This window comes from Ambystoma mexicanum, chromosome 7q, assembly GCF_040938575.1.
Source record: "Ambystoma mexicanum isolate Mex_15411 chromosome 7q, UKY_AmexF1_1, whole genome shotgun sequence".
NCBI lineage: Eukaryota > Metazoa > Chordata > Amphibia > Caudata > Ambystomatidae > Ambystoma > Ambystoma mexicanum.
This window is the reverse complement of record NC_090941.1, coordinates 909,989,146-910,015,201: the sequence shown is the minus strand read 5'-3', so window position 1 is coordinate 910,015,201 and position 26,056 is coordinate 909,989,146. Positions and strand designations below refer to the sequence as shown.

Below are 26,056 nucleotides of genomic sequence, written 5' to 3'. Positions count from 1 at the left end.
CACGTCTGCCACCTTGGCAGCAGCAGGTTTGGTGGATGGCTTTGGTGTTTTAGGGTTGTTTTTACTGTCAGGGGTTTTCTGGACCTCATGTATCCTGGTGGCTTGCTCTACTGCCCAATCCAGGGTCTTGTGCTCATGGAAATTGCAAACTCGTTGGGTAATTGTATATTTGGGAACGGTGTGGAAATATGTGGTCACAAATTCCTTGCTAGTTGCATTCACACGCCTGAAAGTCTGCGCAAATGCACCTTTTAATTCTTGTGTAAACTCCCTGGATGACTGATCTTCCCCATATTGTAAATTATGTGCAGCATTGCATGACTCTTGGGGGTTCCAGTGAGTGGAAAAGTGTATTAAAATGGCCACAATATAGGTGGACCACTTACAAAGACCCTGGTCTTCCAGTCCCGCAAAAAAACTGGTGTATTCTAGAGAAAATGTCCATTTCACAAACTCCATGCAGTTGACATAATTTTTTATTTCAAATCATGACATAATTTGTTCATAACTTTCTACGTGCTCCCACACCGAATACTTTGCATTCTTGTGGTATGGGGTCATGAAGCTCTTTATGGCCTTAATTTGCCAAATTGGGTCTTTAACAGAACCCTTTCTTTCTTTGGTAGTTAATTTCTGTTTCTGAACCTGAGTCCATTCACCCTCATACTCAGTGCTGTTCTGGAACTCCAGTCCCTGTCCCCTAAGCACTCACCATTTCTATGAGATTGGGAATACCTCACAAAATGATAGCATCTTGACTCCTCTTTACGCTTGTTTAACTGTGAACTCTCAGGGTCACTTTGCCTATCATCACCTTTTGGCACAGGATTGAACACAGTCTCTTCTGACTGTGTCTAATATGTACTCTCCCTCATTCCAGGTAGTCTACCGATTCACCTGAATATGTGGGGGTGGAGGAGTTAAAATGCCCTTCCTAGGTTTGGTTTTTCTTATTCAGGAAATGGGCTAGGAGTTCTCTTTGCAATAACATTTTCCAGAAAGCTGACTCGGATTCTCTCATAATATGAGGTTTCACAGTCAGAAGTAGTCACAGGACTATTTTTAATCTCCCAAGACAAACTGGTCAGGCCACCTTCCTTTTTGTTTGGTAGAGGTAAACATTCATCAATGTCAGATAAATATTGGCCTTCCATATCATATTTGTTAGTAATAGGCAAGTCCAGCTGCCTCATATTTCCCTGTTCTCTAAAAGTGGCATGCATTAGATCAGTTCCTGTTTGTACAGAGTTTGCCGACATGAGGTCCTTGATGTGAAGGGCATCTTTCCTTGATCATATGGCCCTATCTTATACCCTAATTGGTCAGGGTGACTAACTGCCTGTTTATATTTTTGGATTTCAGTATTTAATTTCTCACAGGTATTTCTCTCGGCCAGGATTTCCTGCTTTCTCTTCCTAAATATCTTCCTTCTCAATCTCTTTGCTCATCCGCCTCCAACTCCCTCAGGGTCAGCCGCTTCTCCAAGCAATGAGTTGGGGGTAGATCTCTCTCCGCGGCAGGGGCCTCCCTCTGGAACAGCCTTCCTGCCTCCCTGAAACTTGAGGAGAACCATCTCTGGTTCCGGAAGCACCTCAAAACCTTCCTCTTTGCTTCTGCTTTCTCTCCCCCTCTCCCCTGCTAAATTCCTGACTGAAACCGCACTGAATCTGCAACTGGCCCACTCTCATCGATCTCGGTCCCTGGCACAGCCACTCTCCCCTTGCACTGCCTCCCTGGCAACCCCTGCACTGCGGGACTGTCTCTGTATCCCTACAGCCCCCCTTCCCAGCACTTGTCTGCACTTACCTTGCACTTGCCACCAGCTGGCCCTTATTATTTATCTTGTTATTCTACTACCCCTGTACTGCACTTTCCCCTCTCCCTTTCCCCTTGTACTTTCCCTTCCCCTCTGCCCATGCACTTGCGCGATCTGATTGACACCTGGCCTAGTAAGATCGCTGTCTGTCCTCCCTTTGTCCCCCCTTCCTGCCTCGTCATGCCTTGAAACACTTGTGTATAGGGGCGTTACAAATGCCATATCAGATCATATCATTATATTCAGAGAGTTGAATTTTTAACTCTGACACCAACACATGTCTGGCTTTAAGCACACTACTCTTGAGCACTTCTACCATGGACTGCCTTTTTCAAATGCTCCAAAACTGTACATTTTCTTCTCTTATTTTGGTCAGTTCCTGGCAACCTGACTGTTCCTTCTCTGCATTAATTTCTAACTGATTTACTTGTTCTGTTATCTTTGTTTAAGAGGTATTTTTCTTTAATCAGTTACATTTACTGTTGTTTGAGAATATTTCAATCTTGGAGCAAACCCCTTTTATAATTAACTGACTGTTTTCATGTTTAAGCTCCTTAATAGACTGTTTGGAGGTCACAATGTCAGCCAACACACTCTATTATGACAATTCTGGTCATTCAATTCATGTTGAATGGTGGCTTATGGTTTCTGCACTCTCTTTATATGTATCCTGTAGAGCAGCAAACTACTTTTCTCATTGTGTGTTAGACTGTAGGTAGGTTTCTACTTCACTTTCAAGTTGCTCAATGTTGTTTTCATGTTTAATTCTAAAATGTGACTTTGTTGTACTCTATCTTTCAATTGCTTGAGTGATTGCTGGGCCTTTTCCATGTCTCCAGTCTGACTCAGCTCTTCAACTAATTCAAAATGGAAATATAAATTAACTGTAAGTTGAGACTCTTAGATTTGTTCCTCATGAATGTTTTAGGTCATGTAGAATCCCTCTAAAGATGTATGTTACATCCCACCTTTAAGCCAAATAGCAGTGCGTACTGATATAACCTCCTGTAACGTTCTGTCTTGACAGCCCCCAGTTTCCATCGGTGGCCACACAACACAAATAAATAACTTAGCTGGCAGGTGTTTTCTGGCCTCTTCCCTTTCAATGGCATTCATTTCAAACATGGCTTTTTGCAACTGTATAAACCCTCTACACAGTAACCAAAACTTTGCACTTTATTCCTGATTTATTTCCACAATCAATGCCAAATGAGATCAGATTACTTTTGCATTCCTCTGCACACTTCTATTCCTCTGTACACTTTGCTGCCTTTCAGGCGTCAAGCCAACCATGATATTTTAACAATACATAAACAACTTGCCACAAACTCTAACGACTTTTCAAGAGACTGACTAGCCTGTTAAATGATGCACTTGTCATGAATAAAAAAAGAAACCTAGCTCCTGGCCACAAGCCCTCATTTATGTTAAGAAACATGTATGCGTCAACCATCGATGCAGGGAATTTGTTCCCTCCCCAATCAAAAGCACCACACCAATATGTCTTTTCAAGTTCAATCTAGACCTGTATATGATTCATATAGAACCACATAGGACCCTCACTTCTGTGCCACAGATAAGTCAATAACCAGGTCGGTGTATAGAAAGAATATATATTTATTACAAAATAGGAAAATTAATATGTACAAAATCACAGTTCACGCCACCTCACTTTGTGGCCCAAATGCTTTTCTTTCTTAATAATTATTTTTTTACACAAATTGAAAACACTAGTCGGTTCAGGATAATACAGGTCACCAACTTTTTTTAGCCCCACAACAAGTTCAGCCAAAACACTTACCTGGGTTTCACATTTAACAGCATGTAGCACCTTGAAACATGAAAGATCAGGAGGTAGACACTCAACGTGATGTGAAGTTTAATTTAAAAAAGATGCCACACATCTCTCAATTCCACACATCAAGCACTCTGTCTTTTGTATCTCCCTGTGCACTTGGGAATGCTAGCAGTTTTGTATAACTTAATCACATGTAAAAAGAATGTTGGCTGATGTTGTGCTCTTAGCAATGCTAGCAGTTTGTTAAGAAAAAGATTTTTCAGAACAAACCCTTTTTATTTATATTTGAAACCCTTTTTATTTAATCCTCTATGAACAAATAGTAAGGGTCTACTTTGTGTGCCCACCCAATTAATAATAGGAAAACTGTTCAATAATACAGATCTCCACCAGTCAAGTTGGACAAGTTTACTTACATTAATATCTGTGGGTCTGCGCTCATAGAAAATGACATCAAGGTTCAGGTCATCATTCTGGTTCAGGGAAGAGACCCTCAGAATCCCATATCAGTCATGGATATTCTCTAGGCTCAATCCCTCTATTTTCCTTCTCATCGGTCATATACGCCAGCCCCTGTCCCCTCTCCTGGTTTCATCCATCAATCTTATCAGCAGTTCTAACCCTTGTAATTTCATGCAGTTCCCCAAATTGTCATTGTGCATCCCCTTATTCATCTTAAACCCCACCCACAAAAATGCCTAAATGATGACATGACAATGATGATGTGACACCTTGTGATAGGTTTTGATTGGACAACTATCTTCCTGCCCCTGATTCAAGCCTAATCACTTCTCTTTTGGTTGATACCTTCAGTTACCAAGCTCAAAATCTGGGAGGGATAAAGTCACCCGCTTGCAATTACATTTGTACACATTTCAATTTTGCACTAAAAACTCTAACATAACACATATTTTAACTTTACAGTCAAGCATAACAACATACATATATATGGGTTCCTCTCATCATGCTGGACTTATTGAAACATTGCTTATCTCGGCATGATGTTGGAGGTTCAAATGACTACATCTTGGAGTTTATTTTCAAGAAATATTCAGAGTTCAACCCATTAAATTAGGCATGTTCAAATTAGGGTTTTGCCTGTTTTATTCAAAAATTATAACAATTCTCAACATGAAATTTTCTATCCAGATATCTAATTTATTAAACTATCAACTCCTGGAATCTCTGCTTCATGACATTGCTACGGAGCTAAAAACCCATTTTAGTTTGTAGCTTTAGTTCTCAAGGTAGCATTCGTATGAGAGTTAAATTAACAGATAGGCCTTTATTTTCAGCTTTATAGTAATATGTGTCTCATGAATCATGCGATCCACAGTTTCGGAGAAAAGGAACAAAGTATGAGCTTCTATGTAAAACAATAGCATTTTTAATTGTCATATTATGTTTTGTTTTTTCAAATTGAGATGGGGATATGCCTGTTGGCTTCCTGTGTTGACCCACACCTGCAAAAATGCCCATCAACATTCTTGCACAGTTAAAGACTAATGGATGACCTGTTTGCTTATCTTGAAAAGAAGGGCCTATTGCCCCATCCTCTGTGCTCATGGGAAATCACTCGAGTACAGACCTGTCACCACAACCTGGAGTTTATTTTCAATAATTATTCAGAGTTCAACCCATTAAATTAATCCTCTGTTATGCATGAATACAGCCTCCTCCCTGGCCCTAAATCTTCAAAGAGATTGTCTTTAAGCTAGAGCACAGAGCATAGCCCTGTAGCCCATTGGGGGAGTGTGGCTTTGAATCTAAGTGTAAAAGTCAGCTCTCATTAACAGAAATCTATACTTTAAATATCACACTGTTTTCCTTAGACATGAGGCCTGCATACCTATTTGACCTCATCTCATCTGCAGATGTCTCCTGTGCCATGCCATCAATGTTCATATTTCCATCAGGATATATTACCATTACTCTGGCCTGGGAAATTTGATCTCTGTGTGTTCATTGTTTTAGGCTGTGAATTGCACACACTTCCATTATAGTTGTTTTTGCTTCTGCAAAGATACACAGTCACTAATGGAATGTAGGCCTCTGATTTTGAGCCTCATCATTTCAGCACAGGTACCATTTAATTTTGTTCATACTCGTTCTTGCTCTGCAACAACATTATAATGTGGGGCAGTTGGGATGAAATGGTCCCTTTTGTCTGTCAGCCCCCATTGTGTTTTACCATTTCATAAAAGATTATTGCACTCTTAGGTCCAACGTGGCTAGAGGCAGTTAATTTGATCCTGTCCTAGGGCTCTGGAAGGAGCAGCCAGCCATACCCCTGGCTATCCTACAAAAGCTTGGCACTGAAGAGAAAACTACAGCCTTCTTTGTTAATTTGAAGAGGCTGGCTAAGACAGATGTCTACATATGAGATTGGTAGGCAAAGTACACTGCCCCATTGTTAACTTGGAAAGCACAAAAAGCATTCCAAGCCCTAAATCTGGGTGTACAAACCCATCTTAAAACTTAAAAAGAGGTAGTTTTGTGTGTCCTGGACAATACTGTGAGGATTATCAGTTTAGTATCTGACATCTTTGCCGACTTCAAGGCAAGGCTCCTCGATAGCCTTCAAACCGGATCTGGGACCTACTAAACAAATGGTTGGAAGATAAGACATATGAGTAAGTCAGATAGATGCTTATCCTAGAAAAGTTTATCGACTCACTTTTCCCATTTCTCCAGAAAGTCTAATGGCCATCACATGAACCAATATTAGAAAAAGGAGGTAAAACCACTAACACTCACCAATGAGCAATAAATGCCAGACAAACAAGTGAAAGTGAGACCAGTAAGATAAGGAAGGGAGGGAAGCCCAATGGTTCATAGACTTTGACCTAGTATCTCAGTCTGAACTTAACCAGCTAGAACCTCTATGTTTAGCGAAGTTTGGATACTGGGAACTACACTCATCCCTCCAGAATGGAGGCCATTCTATGTTATCCCTGTGGCATGCCTGGAAAAACCAAAGGAAGAACCAGCAATTTGCTTCCTTCAGAGAAGCGTACATCTCAACCTCCTCATCGCAGATTGTTTGATGGGATGAAGATGAGCCTGAAATAGAATATTTCACTGAGCTATTTCCAGAATAAGCGGTAGCCAGAACTGGGAACCTGTGCAGTTTGCACCAGAGGAGAACAGACGAGAGGTTCCGTCACCCAGTGGAAATAAAAGGACTTCCAGCTAAGTTCCATCTGGAATCCAGAGTCTAAGCCAGAACTAAGACATTAGAGGTCAACGATCGATAGAACTAACCAGGATTACAAAAGCCTGGGTTAGGGACGAAGTTCATGGCAAGGCAAGAGAGAGAAAGCTATTGCCACAGGCCCCAGAAAAAATGCAATAAAGACGCTTGAACTGTCCTTGAGACTCATAGGGCCTCATTACGAGGTAGCCATGGTGCTAGTAGCAATGAAAATGCCTAAATGATGACATGACAATGATGATGTGACACCTTGTCATAGGTTTCACATAGCACCATGGCTACCCCCTTACCGCATACCGGGTCCGGGTTCTCGGAATGGGTACTTACCGGGACATTCCAACCTTGGAGGACCCAGTAAATCCCCATTCTGAGAATCAATCCCCATTTCCATTTGAGTCCCCTTAGGGCTCAATGGGAATGGGGAAGTAGCTAATAACAGTACCACAATTTGCGGTACCGTTATTAGCTCTGAAGTCCCTTAGCGGGTCCCGTCCTTAACACCTGGTCAGACCAGGCGTTAAGGAAGGGACCCGCTAAGGCACCTCGGAATATGGAGGTAAGGGATTACCGGCACCGGCACCCTCACTGGTGCCGGTAATCCCTTACCTCCTACCTCGTAATGAGGCCCATATTGTTTTATGTGCCATCTGTGATAGGACATTCTCCAAATACATTTAGGAAGGCTTCATAGGTGTTTAGGTTTCACTATTAGGTGCCACATATAAGCAAAAGATATTGATTTACAGTACATCTAGGAAGAAATGGCATATGAGAAGAGATACAAAATTCTAGGTTTTATATGGTTATGTACCCACCCATTGACTGGCCATAGCCATGCCGATTCTTATGGCCATTCCCACCCACTTCCTGTCCCTCCACACCCAAAACGCATCCTCTTGGGATCTCTTTGAGCTACCTTTATCAAGTCTTAGCATCATAGTTTGTGCTGGAAGTGTTGGTCAGTGTTTTTTCAAAGCAGTCTTGTAAGAGTTAATGACTTAATTGGAGCTGTACACCTTCTACGGGTGCAATAAATGGTCTGCCTTCAGTCACTTTATTTATATGCACTATGCGTGTCCTTCCTGAAATGCTTTAAAAACAAGCATTTGCAAAACCAACAATTTTGGCTTGTGTATTAGTATCCTACGTATCAGACAGTTTCCAGGCACTGCTATTAAATGCCCAGGTACTCACACCGCTTTGCAGCTGTTACCCTCGATGGCCAGTTAATACCACTATGGCAATGCCTGGCAAATGCCTTTGCCATGCTTACACAAAAGCCAAAACTGTTATTACCAGTGCTTGTTACAGTCCGTTGCACACACGTAGAACTGTCAGGTGGCATTTGTCATCTCCTGAAGCAAGGAAAGCCAGTACCTGCAGGAATCCTGGACGTTTCAATGCCATAAAAACACTCCCATCAAGTGCATTAACCAGCTGAGTTAGTCTAGCATGGAAGAAAGCCTAGACAGTAATTCTATGCAAGCAATACACTGTAAAATATCCCTTTAGCACCACTATAACAATTAGAACGGTTTATAGTCATAATATCGAAAGAATAATGTCGAATTACAAAAATGTCGAAAAAAAATGTCGAATTTAAAAATGTCGAAAACACATACATATAATAGAAAAAGTCATTAATTCGAAAATAAAATGTCGAAAAAAAAATCGAAAAACCAATGTTAAAATAACTATGTAAAATGTCACACATACTAACGTTTTTTATTGGGGGGTCCCCCCCCCAAACCCCCATCCCAAACCCCTACCCCAACCCTCCACTCCTCCCCATCCCCCCCAACACCCCCATGGATATACCTTTAATTTTTTTTAAAAAGTATTTAATAAAACATTAATTAAATAATTAATTATTAAAAAACCCCATCCCAAACCCCTACCCCAACCCCCCCCCCTCCTCCCCATCCCCCCACCCACCATGGATATACCTTTAACCATTTAAAAAAATTATGTTTTATAAACTATAATTAATTATTTATTTATTTAAACATTAATTCGAAAAAAAATCGTCATTTTTGTAATTCGACATTTTTATTTTCGAATAAATATTTTCGACATTTTGACTTTGGAAAATATTGTATTCGACATTATGACTGGACACCAATTAGAACATGTGGAATTAGTTCCTGGGCCCCAAGGTGACAATCAGCCTACCAAGGTATTCATTGCAGTGTTGCGTGTGCAACCTGAATGCCACCGGTTGAACCCTGAGTATGCCTTTCCTTCTCTTAATTTAGCACTGCATTCTTGGCAGGATGATGAAATTAGTGTCAGTGTTATATTTAGGCATCACAATGATCATCCATATATATTTTTAAAAGACTGAATAAAACATGCCCTGCACTGCTGTAGAGGACATGAGGAGAGTTGCATGAATTACCTGGGGATCTCCGAGTCAGAGAGCAGTCCTAGGTGGTACGGAGGGTAGGGCGACGAGAGAAGGAAGCCTTTGTCGCAATCCACCGGGGAGTAGTTGGGAGGTGAAGGAGGTCTATCACACATTTTGTTCACAGTGCTGTACACGGGTTCGGGAGGTCTGAGGAAAGAGCACACAGCAACATTGGTCACAATCCACATTACGCATACAAAACATAAAGACATTTTTAAGAGGTACTTTTTTTCTCACAATCATTTGTTGTAATTTAATGAAAACCCTGCACCAGTCCATGTTCACATGTAATCTAGAAGTTGTAGTCTGTACTTTGTAAAATCAATTCACAGCAACAGTAAGTAGCAATGCTGCCCGAGATCAATGCATGCTCCATTCTGATTTCTGTCTGTAGGGGCTAAGAAACCTTTTCAGGCAACTTCATTCAAATGATGTTTGAGAGGACTGTGAGCGGCAAAGCCCCCCCACCTCACCGCCACCTCCCATAGCATCTTCTGCTGCCAGATCCATGATTCACTAATGGGACTTTTTGGCAAAAGGGTGATCTGTCTAGCAGGATCTAAATAACTCCCAGCTTCCACACATTTCCATACCAGTTTCCATGCATCAGATGGTGTATCTATGTAGGCCTTTTAGTCTAATGGCCACAAAATACAGGGGGGGGGGGGGTTCATGCACCACCGTTGGTAAATCTAACCTCAGCCCTAATTGTTTTGAAACAGTGCCTCCTAATAACCTCCCTAGCAAATATAGATTGCAGAAAGTTCAAAGGCTGCATGCTTTTGGCTGCCCTGAAGTATTAACTGGCAGATGTCAAACTCTGGCCATGAAGTTTGACTTTAGGCCGAACACTTTAGAACAGTCAGCAAACCTCCAATGGCGTAATATAAGTGGCAGTGATGGCACTATCAAGATCTTATCATAAAGGACATACCTCTGGCTATTTCTTCCAAACACTGAATATATCTGAATGTAGTATGGACCACTGAATGCCCACATCCTACTGTTTCCATCAACCCCAGTCTCATGCTCATAAACTACCCCGCCCACGTCTGAAAACACTTTACTCCAAGATGTCCTCCTGCATTCAAACACAATTTTAACACTGCGTTGTCAAACTGTGCCTATTTGCTACACATCCAAACATTTCTAGACTAACCTGCTTGTTCTCCTTAAAGCAGTTGCACCTACAGATATAATGCTTCCTTTTTTCATCAGAATTGTCCGTCTCGTGACTTCTCTAGTGAGCTTTGCAAAGGAAAGCTTGCCAATGGGGCCCTGGCTAGGTGGATCATGAACCCCAATAAAAAGTAATCTGCTGACCTTTAGAAGACCTGGCTTGCGCATTGTTCAATGATCACAAGCAACTACCCATCTTTTAAACCATACATTTGATATCCTTCTCATTCGCAGAGCTGCTATCACTGAACGGAAAGCTCAGCCCTTTCATTGTCAGGCCAATATCAGACGTCCAGCAAATGAAACCATATCCACCTTCAACCTCAGCATCAAGATCTGGCCAATCCTGAAACAATCCTGATCAGTTGAAAAGAAAACATGTCATCAGAGAGGATGCATCCCATCCCTTCAAGAACCTGGTGATAAGTTACCCCTTGCTCTCTGACAGAGAAAACAATCTGGAAATAAATGGATTTTATAAATGTCTGGTTGATTGAAAAAGAGAACTGAATAAAACATGGAAGGAAGGAATTGAGCAATCAGCAACGTCAAAGCTGTGTCCTGCTACTTGCTTGTGAGCACCAATTACATCTTTGCTCAGCCCTGTCTTCACCATGCACTTTGTTTACTATCTATTCCTTTCCCTTCTACTTCTCTCTTCATTCTTCTCGGCTTCAAATCATTTCAACTCTCATCCTATGCCTATAATCTTTTGTCAGTGCCTCCCGTTCCCATCCTCTCACTCACATTCTCTGTCTAGTCACAAACCTCCAGCCCTAACTTTCATCACAATTCCTCTTCTCACATATACTACAACGCCTCTCTACTTTGCATACTCCACATCAGTATGCTTTTACATCTCATTCTCTTTACATTGCTCTTTGGAATTCACAATCTGTCTGTAACAAGACTACCTTTACCACCTTAACAAGACTACCTTCGTCTCAGGAGGATAGCTCAGTGGCAACGTGCTTGCCTTGGAAGCAAGACGACACGTAGCAACAGAGGTTCGATCCCCGAACCCGCGCTTAGAAACCTCTGGGTATTAAGCGCGTTATAAATAACCTATCATATCATATGAATAACCTATCATACCAAGTTCCTTCCTTCACGTACTCCCTCTCATGACCTCATTACCCTTATAGTAACCTGGATTTGGCTGCCCATCACAACCCTGCCTAAACCTTCACACAACTGGTAGTGGTGTAGGATTGTTTGCATCTTCCAAATGTGCTATCTCTCCTATCCCATTATCTTCTGCTAGTTCTTCCTCTTTCAAATAAACCATCAACACTCACTTCTCCTATTGACAGTCATATTACATCTCTATTTTAGCCACCTGGTTCCGTTGATCAATTTACTGACAATCTCTCCCAACTAACTGTTCCACATCCTCCCCAACATTGACCTCCCCTCTCTCTCTCTCCACTCCTCTATTCACTGACCTCTCTTTTCCGTAACCACTGTATCACTTCTGTCCACTCTGCCCACCCATAAAAATGGAAACCCCCTTGACCTTGTTCTCATATCCGTTAACTCTCTGCCTCTAATATCTCTGCTGCTTCTTCTCCTTCTGATGATTCCATGATCTCTGCCTCAATCCCCACCCCTACGTAAACCCATTTCTCTCCATCTACCAATTCCATTAGCAAGCGCAAGTTTCCCTCCACCAAATTCCAAATCTACCTCTCTGAGCTACACCTCTCTCTCTCTCTCTCTCTCTCTCTCTCTCTCTCCTCCAGTGCATAATTCACTGCTCCATCCACAGATAAAGCCTTCAGTAACTGTAATGCTGTTCTTAATGCTCCCCTCTCCTTCTCCTCTCACTTCCCTCTTATTACATTCACTCCTAAATGGTACAACATTCATTTACTGAAAGTCATTTCTTTGATGGCTTTTTTGGGAAATTATTTTATTGAAAACACTCATCAATAAACATTGGGGGGGTGGGGAAGGGTATTTAAGGGGTAGGGGAGGGTAGGGCATATTGCTAAATTAATTGGGGACAGTGTGGTTTGGGGAAGAACCCCCCAAAAATAAAAGACAAATGATTTTGAGGAGTTTTTTTGAGAAAGCAAATGTCAGCAAAAACCCATCGAAATATTGACTGTCGATAAATGAACATAGAACCATCCTAAACTCTCCCTGCCATGGCCTTGGATTACACCTGCCATCCGCACCCTGAAAACAGCAATGAGGAAAAACATTTGCAATTGGCAAAGATCTATACACTCCAAAAATCTCTCAACTCAAATCTCTCACCTCCTAAATTGTCCTCCATCTCCTGTACTCTTTCTGCTAACACTATAGCTCTCTACATTGCTTCAAAAATGTCCAACATTCAAAATACCCTTGCAAATGACCTTCAATTCCTCACCTGCTTACTTTTTTCCACCACCTCTACCCTCCTCTCCTGAAACGATGTCTTCCTTTTCCTGCACTAACACTGATGAGTTTCTTGACCTTCTACTCAAGGCTAACCCTTCATATGCTCCCATCAACCCTCTACCCCACACATAGTGGAACTAATAGCTCCCAGTGTTGCTCCATATCTTACTTCCCTCTTCAGCTCCTCTCTTGACAATGCCACTCATCCATCATCCTCCAAGTTGGCTACCGTCACCCATATCCTTAAGAAACCTGTCCTACCTCTTCACTTCCCTGCCAACTTTCGTCCTGTCTCCCTTCTACTTCACTATTCCAAAATCCAAGAGAGTGTTGTTTTGAACCAACTCACTGAGTTCCTTGACACACACAACCTCTGGGATCCTCTTCATTCTGGTTTCAGACCTCTGCACTCTATGTCAGCTCTCCTCAATGTCAGCAACTACATCTCTTCCGCTCATCATGCTAACTGTCCATCTATTCAAATTCTTCTAGACCCTCCTGGTGGCTTCGATACCCTCAATCATTCTGACCTTCTCTCAACACTATTGCTCATCAGGGACAAGGTCCTCGCATGACTTGCTTCATATCCTGGCCCCAGGCATGTGCAGGTGTCCTGGATCAGCCTTAGCTCCTCTCTGAGACCTCACCCTTACTGTTGGTGTTTCCCAAACTTTAGTCCTGGGTCCAGTTCTCTTCACTCTCTATACCTCTGCTCTTGGCACCTTGATCTCCTCCCATCGCATCCCCCATCAACTCTTTGCTGATGATCTTCTTCTCCTTTCCCTTGTTATCTTCCAGACTACAGTCACATATTTCTAACTGTCTCTCCACCATCAAATACCTGATGACATTTCACTCGCCCATACTCAACTCCACCAAGACTGAAGTTCTGTTAGGAACTACCCCTTGAGAGGCATGCTCCTCTCTTTCCAGGCTGCCTATGGCAGCCACTTTGGAAACACCACTGCTACTTAGCGGTGCTTGGACAGTTTCATGTTTGCTCACAGTCAACCCAGAAACCCTATACCCATGCCAAGATGGCCACCAAATGCGGTCATAGACCTATTCCAAGTGGGCCACTGAATGTGGTCATAGACCCATTCCAAGATGGTTGCTGTGCAGTTACATGCCCATTCCATGATGGCCAACTTTCCCAAAGATATGATACATGAAGACATCCAACGCCCAAGAGCATCCTTGCATTTCCAACTTCTTCTAAGACTTCTCTCTGATCCTTGTGCAAGGCTTCACCAACATGCTCAACTACTCTTTATCAATTGGATCAGACCCACAATGTTGCAACCATAATTTCACTATCAATGAAAATGAATGCCAATATTTGACCTCTCACACTACAGACAAACATTAACATATCTTTTAAATTTGAGCTAATTGGAAATGTCACTTAATGCAACTTTAGCTCCTAAGTGAACAATCTCTCACATGGTAGACAATCAGCTTGTAAATCTTCATAAAGCAAAGAATGTGCACTATAAACATGAAACGAGAAGTTCTAGATTTTTTTTTTTTAAAAGGCATTGATACTCCACAATCTCTCTGAAGCATTTGGTACATTGCATTATTTCATAATGCTAAACTGCCTTTAACAGCACCTGAGCACCCACAGATATGCTTTGAGTTGGCTGTATTGCTTCCTTAACAACCGTACTGCCAAGGAGAAATAATGCAATTTACTCTCAGCAGCAGTGAACCAGATCTCTAGGGTCCCAAAATGTTTCTCTTTCATCAAGGCTACTTAACACTTATATGAGTAGCTGAGCCTCATTGAAAAAGGGATCATTCCTTTCCACATCTGCACTGATGGCTCATAACAGTTGATTTGCATAAAAGGCAACTTCAACAATCGGAAACAAACTCACTGCCTTGCACACATTCCGGATTGGGTGATTGATAGTAATCTCTGCCTCCATGGTTCATCCCCTTCCCAGCAACAATAGATGCAGGTTCTAGGGTTGGAGCGAAGAGCCATTTGGAAAACCCCCACATCTCCACTTAGTCATTCCCAAGCCGACAAGGTATACTATCAAACTTTGCAATGGCCTACCACAGCGCAAATGGTGAATGCATAAACATTTGACACATTTCAGCTGCAAGGAAATATTAACCCAACAATTCTGGATAGAGACACTCATGTGAAGTTCACCTGGTGAAAGGGTCAGCGTCATGGACCTGTCAGGTGGGAACTGGTGCTACTCCTGGCCGGGGATAAGTGGCCTACGAGGGCATATGCCAGAGTCAACCATACCCCAGAATCAGGTTGAGGGAGCTGGGGTGCACAGTCCCCGAACGCCCTCAGTGTGCCTCTATTGTTCATGATGGTACCACTGTCAATTACATGATACCTACCAGCCTCTTTTGTGGCCAGTGTTTTCGTTTACCCATTTCAGAACTACAAGATGCAGAATTGAACATGGTCGCAACCAAACCAGAAGAGCAGAGAAACAAAGACGCTAAACAAGCAGTTCCCTTTCACAGCAGCTTCCAATTACCAGTTGTTAGGGATAATTCTCAAAGATGTGCTAATTCCCTTCACCTTAGAGACCCCCAGTCCCCCAGTAACTTTGCTGGATTTTTGAGGACCTGATGTTTTTATCTGGAAAGAGTGTGAGCCTTTTTTCCCACTCTTTCATGTATTTTTCTGTATGTTTTACTCTTGTGTTCTTGGATTATGGAGTTTTAAGATAACTCCATAGGCATCTTTTCATGTGTCTTACACTGCATCCTCAGTGCAGTAACATAGGGATGGCTTTTTAGACTTCCCAAAAGTTGAAACACCTTCTCTGGGATAAACTACTGCTTCCCAGAGAATGTAAGGTTAAATTGGCTTTACTAGACTTTTTAAATTCCTAGACCCAGCACACATTACCTTCCTATAGAGTGCTGAAGGGGTTACCTAGTATCCCCTGTGTCTAGAAACTCATGTAGCAGTCAAATGCTACCCTTTTCTATCAAAATGGCTGGTGGCAGTGGTTTTAGGACAAACTACCATGATTTTTCCTGACTGCGAACACCGTTAGCTAAAAATCGCGGGAACCATGTTTTTCAAGATGGCGCCTTACGCTTCTTTGTTTTAAGATTTCGGTCTTCTTTTTTCGCTATTTCTTTCTGGAAAGGTCCTTCTAGTGTTTGTCTCTGCGCCAAACCAGGTTTGGTCCCTTTGTTTCCATGTCTTTGGCGGGCTTCAGGACTGATGACCGCCTTTGGCGTCTGAGTGTCTGGTGTGGGCAGGAAGTGAGGGAGGTGCCCGAAACTCCCTGTGCTTATTGTCCTAGGAGACCCAAATGCAATATGGTGTGATTGACTCGCTGACTTTCCGGAAAGGACAGCCTCACTGCTCGGTGAGTGGCAGCTAGGCTGGAATGAATGCGAGAAAACTGTTTAAAGGAGAGTCTCCTGGACCGGAAAGCAGAGTCGACCACTGGAACGAAAGAACCAAAGATGAGCTGGAAGCGGGCGGCTGCTGCAACTCCTGGACCATTGGTTTGCCCGGTGAAGCCCTGTTGCAGGTCCGAATTGATAAGTTCATCTTGACAGAGAAGCCCCTTCAAGGATGACTTCTCCCTTTGAGTTAGTGGGATCAATCAACTCGTAAGCCACCTGGATACCATTCTCGAAGCTGGTTAGGATTAACCAGGGGGAAGGACACCAGCTTGTGTGCTTGATGAACAGCTACTTGAACTGAAGTGACTCCATTTTGTCAGCGTTTTTTCTGATGATCCCATGCAGTGCAGGAGTCCCCTGACATCCTCCCTCTTGTCCCCACGACTGAGGCTCAGGAACAGTGAGATCTGCAGGAACTGCCAGGAAACAACGTCCTCAGCTGCATCTTTTGTTTAATACTAAGGTACTGTGCCAACACGATTGAGAGAACGCTTCTCTCGTGGTGAAAGTTTGTGGAACTTTCACAACTTGCAGGCCTAATCAGCTTGTGACCCATCATATTATTCTTTTTCGTACAAACTACTTTTGAAAACTTTGGCAAAGACTTTACCGTTTACTTCAAGAACTGCCCTTTCCTATCTACGACACTAGACCATTGACTTTGGCCTATGCCTATTGAACTGAATCGAGTCCTCTAGTGAACTTTAACTATTTGCACTGCATAAGTAAGTATTTGTGATCTATTCTGCCTTGTTGCTCCCATTTAAAGTAACTGAAATGCCATTTTGCTCCTATTTCAGTGGAGCCTAATTTGACCTGAAATGTATTGGTTTGCTTATGGAGTGTGTTTATGTATAAGATTAAGTTGCCTACTTCTAGTGAATGTTTTCTAAATTTATGTGTAATAAATGAATACGTGTTTTACTAAGAAATCTTGAGTATAAGTGTCTACTTGAACCACTGTGATTGTAAGACCTCTGTGTAACCTCTTGTACTGCTCACATTCACTCTTGAAATAAACCTGGCTGCTCAGCTCGCTACCACAAAACTGTGTAGTACAGACTTATACCAAAGGTTGATTTTTGCTTACACCTATAGTCCTAATTGTATGTGGTGGTCCCAGAGGGTACCACATGCAATTCTGTCTAACACCTGTCACGGAAGAAAACATCCTAATGAGGAAACCAGCGAATGCCAAACTGACCAGGCCACTACAACTTCAAAAAACTCCAGCTAACAAAAAAAGGGGGTTTGTAAGTGGGGTTTTGAACCTGTGTACCATAATAACCCATCCCCGGGAAACAAATCCTAGAATTAGAACAGTACCAGATATCAGCATAAATATAGAACTGATAGGAGGTGGGAGGAAACAGGAGAATAGGAGACCCCGGGTATAAAAAGACTCCATGCCCTCAAAAGAGCGAAAGATGTTCCATTTAGGTCAGGAGGTTAGTGGATTGCTGGCAGACCAGGAGGAAGGAGGAAGGTGGAGCAGAATGTTAAGAAATCTGTGAAGCTGGTGGATATGAGACCAGGTGGGGTATTGGTTATGAGAGTGAGTGGTACCAGTGTGAAAGGTGGAAAGTGTGTTGTGAGAGCTTATGTTAGAGTGCAGAAGTACAGAGAGAGGGTGGAAGAAAGGAAAGAGTGAGAACAGTTGGTGGAAGGTGAGAGTAGAAAAAAGAGATGAACTGAAAAGGGGAGAGGTAGTGTGAGTGAAAGTGAGAGGAAATAGGTATGGAAGGGAGCTTGGATATAGGAGAGAGTAGAGGGAGGAGGGGGAGTGTAGTGAGAGAGAGGAGGTGTGTAAGAAGACTGGAGGGACAGAGGAGGAGAGAACAGAGATATAGTAGAAACAATAGAAGGGAGGGGGGAATTAGATAGAGAGGTAGAAGATGGGCAAGAATGAGGTGTGTCAGAAAATCAGAGGGAGAAAGGAGGAGCGAGATTGGAAAGAGTATTATTTGAAGTAGGAATACAGAGAGAAGGAGGAAGGAAGCAAGGGGGAAGTATGAGAGAGGTCGTTGTTAAACAGCAAAAGAGAGTAGGATGCACAATGAAGACACAATGTGGAGAAGGAAGAGAGAGTAAGATGAGAATTGAGCTAGGGAGAAAGAGGACACGGCTAGGGGCAGGATTGAGAGAAAGAGTGAGGGAGAGTGTGGGGAGGCAGGCACCATTTGGAAGTTCATTGAGCACATAGTGGATCATCAAGGAATTAGGGAATCCTTAGAAAGTCCCAGAGGGAGTAAGGAAGATATGGCTATGGTATCTTGGCCTCCCCACGAGAATGGGCATAATTTTATGGGGGGAAACGTGTGTTTGTTCCCGCCCCAGCCTTTGTGGCACACCATATTGTCCCCCTCATTTGGCAGGGGCCTCGTTCCTTTAGATGTCATGTCCCCCCAAACATGTTCAGCAAAGTTACTCCACTGCCCAAGAGGATGGGCTAGCCTGAGCAGTAGGGTTACCGATACTTAGTTGGGGAATAGGGGTCTTGCTATATGATGGAGCCAGCCCACAATAGGAGGGGAGATATGATAGGGATCTCCTTGAGGAATCTCACCCTGCAGTCAAAAATAAAAGCCCTTGAACTATTTTCCCTCAGTGTGGTGGAATTATTTTAGCCATCTATGAAAATGTGAATTAATTTTTTGAAAATGAACCAATAGCTTCCACTGGGCAGCTATATCAAGAACTCTATGATCCAGCATGTAGGCACCCAGCATGAAGCAGGTTCAGAGGATAATGATGTGTGGTCTAGTACATGCCTGATAGAGATAAGTATGTATTTGAATTTGAATGTTGACATATGTGTCTGCCTTTTCAGGGACACCTTCAGTGATATGTAGCTGTGCTCTAGGCACAGAGAGGAAGTGGTCCAAATCTAGGCAACCCTTGATCATTTAGGTTAAAGGCAGGCGTAGAAAATATGCCAAAGATGCGAAGACAATCTGCTGAGAAGGGATATGGATAAACTGCTTGTTTTGTGGTAAGGTGCCAATCAGGAGAGTCTAAAATCAAACTAGCTCATTGGCCCAAGACGAGAAGAATCCATTTGCATATCAGTCTAGGTCACTCTAGCACTGACATGCTAGAACATTCTCCTCTGAACAGAAGTACTGTCAGCAGGCAGTAAGTGCCAGCATGCAACATTACGTGGTCCCACTCAATCTGCCAATACGTGGGCACAGCCACCATGTTATCCACAGGTGGTCAGACCAGGAATACAGGATTCCTTGAGCTCAGAATCAGTACTTGCATTTGTTGCTGATATGCGGGAGGAGGGGGGGTTAACAACTGCTTCCAGTGGTGTGTCAGGTGATGTTTACAATACTACAACATCCACACTTTCGAGTGCTTTTAGCCCTACTACAATTTGGCCAAGGGCTCCTGTGCCTGCCTTACCCCCATATGTAATAGCAGGCACAGGCTGAGATCCATAGTCCCTTACATGTGCAACTGTATGCTGGTGCACAGCTTTATCCCCTTTCACCAAAGCATCCTTTCACGGATACTCCACTGTCTCGTTCATGTCATCTAGAGCTTCACTCTAATGGGGCTCCACATCCTTCTCAACAAAGGTGTGAAACCAGTCAGCAGTATGGGGAGCATTGCAGTGTCCTTGCCAGGCACCCTCACCAATCCACCCTCGACTGGATTTCCCTTCTGCTCCTCCTAAACTAATAATTCCTTTTCTTCTGGCGAGTCCTCCTTCTTTGGCTCTGCCTCCTCTTCCTCTGTCAGGCCCTTTTCCATTGGCTCTGCTTCCACCTTCTGTGCTAGCCTCACCCCCGCTCACTCAATGCACGAAGAAGGAAGTAGTTGATTCCAGTTGTGTGTAAAGTAATGGTAGAAACATTAGGTCAAACACTTAATGGATGTAAGAGACCAATACTACCTTTACACTACTATTTATATAGTTTCAAATTATCTTAGTAGTGCACGGAAACGTAGAAGGAGGTCTTTATGCACAGTTAATTTAATGTGCTGTGCCATCATAAATTGTGATGGTTTTAAAGGATACAAACTAATAAATATATTTAAATGTGTCTCTGTGTCTGGTTTTTATTTATTCATTTTCATATATTACATTGCCTGCGGGAGCGGCCGTGTAGTTATAGTTAAGGTGCTAAACCCATAGGAAGAGCACTTTTTGGGTGGCTTATAACTTTGCTCCTCCTGGACAAATCCTCACCAAACATGGCAAAAGACGTAAATGCCCCACTCTGAGTCTTATTGCAAAGTTTGGTGACGTTTGGTCTGGGGGGGCAAAGTTATATGGGGGTTTCAAAAATGTCTTTTTTTTCCCATAGACATAATGGGAAAGCATTTCTGTGACGCCTACAGCCCAAACCGCTGGACGGATTTTCACCAAATTTGCGGAAGGAGCGGCAGCTTGGTCCCAAAAGCGTGCTTTTGTTAATTTGGTGTAAATCCGTACAGTAGTTTTTTTTTAAACAACCAAAACGTAAGGCAAAAAAATTGGTGATATCTATGTCCGCTCCGCTTACTAACTTCCCTGTTCGGTCTGCGGACTGGTCTCTGATTGGCCAGAAAAATTCACTGACTTTTGCATGGTCCGTGGACATCGGAACGCGGCCACTGATTGGGCAATGAGAAAACATGAAATGCGTCGGTTTTCCTGAAACACCCGCCATCTTGGATTCGCATACTTGCACTTGTCAAACTCAACAAACAATCTCTGGGGATGTGGAGGGTAATGAGGATGGGATGGGATACGGCCAAAAATAGGCAAAAAACTGGTTTTTCACCACCCCCCCCGACACTCCAGATGTCCTCGGGCAGTCCTATGGTGTCCCCGGACACTTCAGATGTCCTAGGACATATGTACCTATTTCTGCATTATAGGGTTGGGGAAAAGCAGTTTTTGGATGGTTTATAACTTTTGCGCCACTCAATGAAAGTGCATGTAATTTTGCAATTTTATTCTACAACTAATCCTGAATGGTTTTGTGGGATTCTGTCAAGAGGGGGCAAAATTAGAGGGGGGGTCCCAAAATATTGTAAAGGCATATAAATGTGGTGTCATTTGACGAATCTGCACAACATTTGGCAAAACGATTTTGGATCTAGATATAAATGGGTTACTAAAGTTTTGTGGGATTTTCTCAAGAGGGGGCGAAATTAGATGGGGGTCTCAACATTTTTAGATGGCTTATAACTTTCTTACTATTTGATTAATTTGGACAAAAGTTTTGAGAACGATTATAGTCCCAACCTTCAATGTTTGTGTACAGACTGAATAGATGTTGTCAACTGGGGGCTAAGTTACATGACTATTGTATATACATATATTTTGACACTTTTTAAAAAATAAAACATGTGCGGATTTCGAGCAAACTCGTGAGGAGCATTGGCAAGGATATTAAAACATGGTTTTGCAAATGTGTCAGTGTTTTTTTTTGGGCAAGTGTAATAATGAAGGTACACAAAATAGTCATACACCTTTGGTGACTGAGGTATAGCCTGTGGCTGTGGGCAGTAGCTAGATTGTCTGGGTCATTGCATAAGGTCATGACGCGGACAATCTGGCTACTGGCCATGACCGCTAGGGAGGAAAAATGGTGTTAAAGTGGCTATGTCTACCTGGTACCGGCTATGTGGAAAGTTATTCGAAGGTAGGATAGGTTAAAAGGGGAAAAAAAGTGCTTGTGGTAATATGTTCATAGGGTTTTGCAGGCTGCCATGAAAGTCCCACCTTCTCTTTCCATGTTGGCTGTCTTGGAAAAGGATTTTTCTTCCTACAGCGGGACGCCTAGGAAGGATAATCGTCAAAGGCGTCCCGCAATCAGAAGAAAAATCAATATTTTAGCACCCTGGGTTCCCGCTTTGGGAACCAGGGGTGCTAATGGCCTTTATTCCCCATTTCAGGGGCTGCAATGGATGATAATGGTCCGTAGCCTTCCTTATTTATTTATTTATTTATTTATTTATTTATTTATAACTCACCAATGCCCGCAGACATCAGGCTGTGTGGTTACAGTATTTGTTGAGGAAGATGAGGTGGAGGAAGACAGTTTACTACTTGCTGAGAAAGGAACACATTTGAAGTATAAGTCTACAAATATAGTACTTTGTACTATAGTATAGTGACTTTTTGTTCCTGACTGTTACTGGCCTAGATATATCAGTAAAGGAAAAATGAGTGAGCCAGACATGTGATGCCATCAGTGATGTCATCAATGACATTTGTGATGTCATCTTTGATGTCCTGGGTGTTAGTCTTAGCAGTGCACGGAGGTGGCGCGAGTTATGGTTGCTTAGCTTACCATAACTGGCGAATTTCAGGGGTTTTTCGGTTTTACTTGGAACTATAACATCCCTTTAACAAAGTTTTTACACTGAATTTCATAGGTTTTTAGTAGCGCAATTTAACCATAATGTTCTTAACGTCCCCTTAACAAAGTTTTTTCATTGAATTTATATATATATTTGTTTATGTATTTCTATATCTAAACTTAGTGGGGTGTTTTTAAGCATTGTAAAGGAATCCCAAGGAGCCAAACTCTGGTCTTGTATTATTTTGCAAGTCTTAGCATAGATAATCCATTTTGTTTTAAGAATTAAAAGTGATTTAAAAAAAAATATATATAATTATGTGGTGTATTTACAAAAAGAGTTTACGTGCTGATTGATGTCCATAAGCCAAAATAAAGCTATCTTGGTCTTTGCCTCTGCAGCAGCAAAACATTGTTTTATTATTTAATTTATGTGCTTATAAAGCGCCGAAAGCCCGCAGGAATCGAGGCGCATAACATAAAACTGGGTTACCACATAAAAGACATTTAACATCCTGACCTATACTGGCTCGCCAACTTAATGTGGGACATACTTTACTTAAAGAGGAATGTTTTTAGGTTCTTTCTGAAAGCCAGGTAGCTGGGCTTCGAGACTAATGGCTGGAGGGAGGTTATTCTATTCCTTTGCTGCCAGTGCAGGAAATGCCGTGCCCACACAAGTTGCTCGTTTGTGTGTTGGTACTATGATCCTGCCTAGTGCCTCCGATCTCAGGGGACGCTTGGGGCGGTATCTGAACATTTCTTTATTTAGATATTCTGGTGCCATACCATGTAAAGACCTATACACCAGTGTTAGGGATTTGAATTGGGTCCTGTCTTCAGCCAATGCAATGCTATCCTGTCCCTTGTGATGTGCTCAATTTTCCTCTTTCCCCTTATTATTCTGACCGCATTGTTCTCCATGACCTGCCATTTCTCCAAGCAACTCTTGCTAGCCCCAAGCATGAGTGTGTTTCCTTAATCTAAACGGGACAGAATGGCAGCCCTCTCGATCGTAGCTTTGTTCTTCTCTCTCAGAAAGGGTCAGATGGCTCTAAGTAGGTTGAAATGATAGGAGTTACTCTTGTGAAGGTGATGAAACTGCGCGGGAAGGTGAAGGTGACGAACCTCAGCTCCCAAAGAGGTTTCCATGACAATCCCGAGAGTTTTCACCTTCCCCGACACCTGTATGCGGGTGTCCTTGATGTAAAAGGCCTCATAATTGGGGCCTAATTTGGCCCGGGCTTGACAGGTGCCAAAAATCATCATCTCTGTCTTCTTGCCATTAAGGCATAACCAATTGCTCTCCACGTAATTCCCTATGATGTTATATAGCTTTATGATTTTAGTGCTATTCTCCAGATAGTTACCGCACAATTCAACCACCAACTGGGTATCGTCGGCGTAATTTGTGAAAAACGCTCCGATACCTACCAGTACCTCACAAAGGCATCTCATGTACAGGTTAAAAATGAGGGGAGATGGACTAGCCCCCTGCGGGACTCCCCATACCTGCTGAAGGCTGCCTTGGAGAATGTTCCCCACCAGTGAATATTTGCCTCTCTGTCCGCAAGGAAGAATGCCAACCACGCAGATGCCTCCTTGGAACAATCTGCCACTCTCTCCAGGACTAATTGGAGCAATTGGTGATCTACTAGATCGAAGGCCGTGGTGAGATCCTAGAGCACCAATAGCCCTGTCTTGACTTTATCTAGCACACTAAGCATGTGGGTCTGCAGATCCAACATAGCAGTCTCCGTACTGTGTGCGGCTCGGACGACGGATTGTTGGTCGTGCAGTATGAGATTTACTTCGACATGCTTCTGTAGTTGTGCTGTCACAATTTTATCCAATACTTTCAGCAGGAAATTGCAGTTTGTATAAATAAACAATGTGACAGAAACTTAACATCCAACTTCATCATTTTAGGTTTCAGAGAATAGGTATAACCCCAGATAGGCACCTCCTTTTCCACTTCTTCACGCTTACTAAAGCACAATCAACCTGGAACTATAAAGCTGACAGTGGCCCAGATAGGCTCACCAATCCTTAGGCCTGCTGGGTTCCCTTGAATTGTACTTAAAATATTAAGGGGACTGTTGGCATCACACACTCATTGCTTGGAGTGGAGCAGGAATCTGTTCTTGAGTACACTTGTTTCGTACTGCATCGCTTGAGCTCTCTAGAGAATGGTTGTCCTCCCAACCCAGAAGGTGTCATCAACTTGGAGTATCCCTCAGAATTAGTTCACCCTCTTCCACTATAAGGCCATACTGTGGGATGTGAATCTGCCAGTTAACTCAAACAGTGTTTTGGGTTAAGAGAAAGTGCTAATAAAGATGTTGGGAGTTGACCATTCAGATGAATGTTCACGTCTACCTTTGGGGGTGCTCCTTCCTCTATAGACAACAATCCATTTGCCTGCTCATCCATGGCCAACATACTCTGAAGCACATCCTTCTGTTCTCTCCTGTTGGAACTGATTGTGATCGTCTAAGCCAGAGTCTATTCTCTCTTAAATATACTCTGTTCACCTAATCCAGTGAATAACTTTATTTCTTAGGGCCTGTGGGATTTCCATTGTGCCAATCTGTTGACAGGGATATTGGTCACAAACCATTCCCTGTATGTAATTCTCCTATCTGCTGAGGACCATATCCACCCTCTAGTCCTTTCCTACCAGCCAGGATGCCCCTTCATTGTGGATTCAAGTAAACATAGATGTTGCTCCACATATTCTTAACACTCAGAGGTGGCTGTGTGTCAAGAAGGGTGATCAATTACATGAACCATTTTTTTAGGGTCTCTTACCACATAACCATTATGGCACTGGGTTCTTACGTCCAGAGCATAGCCACCCAGTGCTCCACTTGGTACTATGGTATTATCAGAATTGACCTGCTGGACATGGTTAGCTTGTTTTTGGTAAATGTATTTGTCCTTTAATACAGCATTACTCACTATTGGATTAAGGAACTGGTCGGGGGAGTACCGGTTCCATCTTCGCCTTCTTTTGAAGGTCTTTAACTATAGTCAGAAGATTGACAATATCTCCCTCACATTGTCCACTCGTTTATTTAACAGATCAATATCACTTGGTACTATATTAATCACTCTGACCCCAAATACCTCAACCTCTCTCTTCTCCAGCTGGATAATAACGCAGATGTGTTTAGGTGGGGTACAAAGGGGCAGAGAGTTAGAAGGAATTGTCCTTCAGGGCCACACACTCACTTCTTGAGGTGATGCCAGGATAGAAAACGTAAACTTTATTTAGCAAATTGGGTAGAGTGATTGCTCTCCCCACTCTGCCCTTTCACCTCTCTTCTGACGTTTTCCTTACTACCGATAAATTGAAGTTATGAGAAATGTGGGGTTTCCCTCTTCACTCATATTCCCCTGGAGGCCTTTGCTCTCATCAAATTCTTACTGGAGGGACATATCTACTTATATGTTTGCCCCCCTTGAAAATAATGCTGTGTTCCTTTTGTTTCCACATACCACTGGACACTATCCACGTCTCACTCCCCACCCTCAATTGCATGCAATT

At 42.7% G+C, this 26,056-nt stretch overlaps 1 protein-coding gene across 6 annotated transcripts in view; it reads right to left on the bottom strand.

Moving 5' to 3' along the window:
* The window catches only part of DLG2 (discs large MAGUK scaffold protein 2), a 5,493,568-nt gene that overhangs the window by 2,291,282 nt on the left and 3,176,230 nt on the right, over nucleotides 1-26,056 (bottom strand). For all 6 annotated transcript variants that reach the window (XM_069639853.1, XM_069639851.1, XM_069639850.1 and 3 more), the window contains one exon: nucleotides 9,227-9,382. In XM_069639853.1, the coding sequence (XP_069495954.1) occupies nucleotides 9,227-9,382 (156 nt within the window). The remainder of the gene's footprint in view (nucleotides 1-9,226; nucleotides 9,383-26,056) is intronic.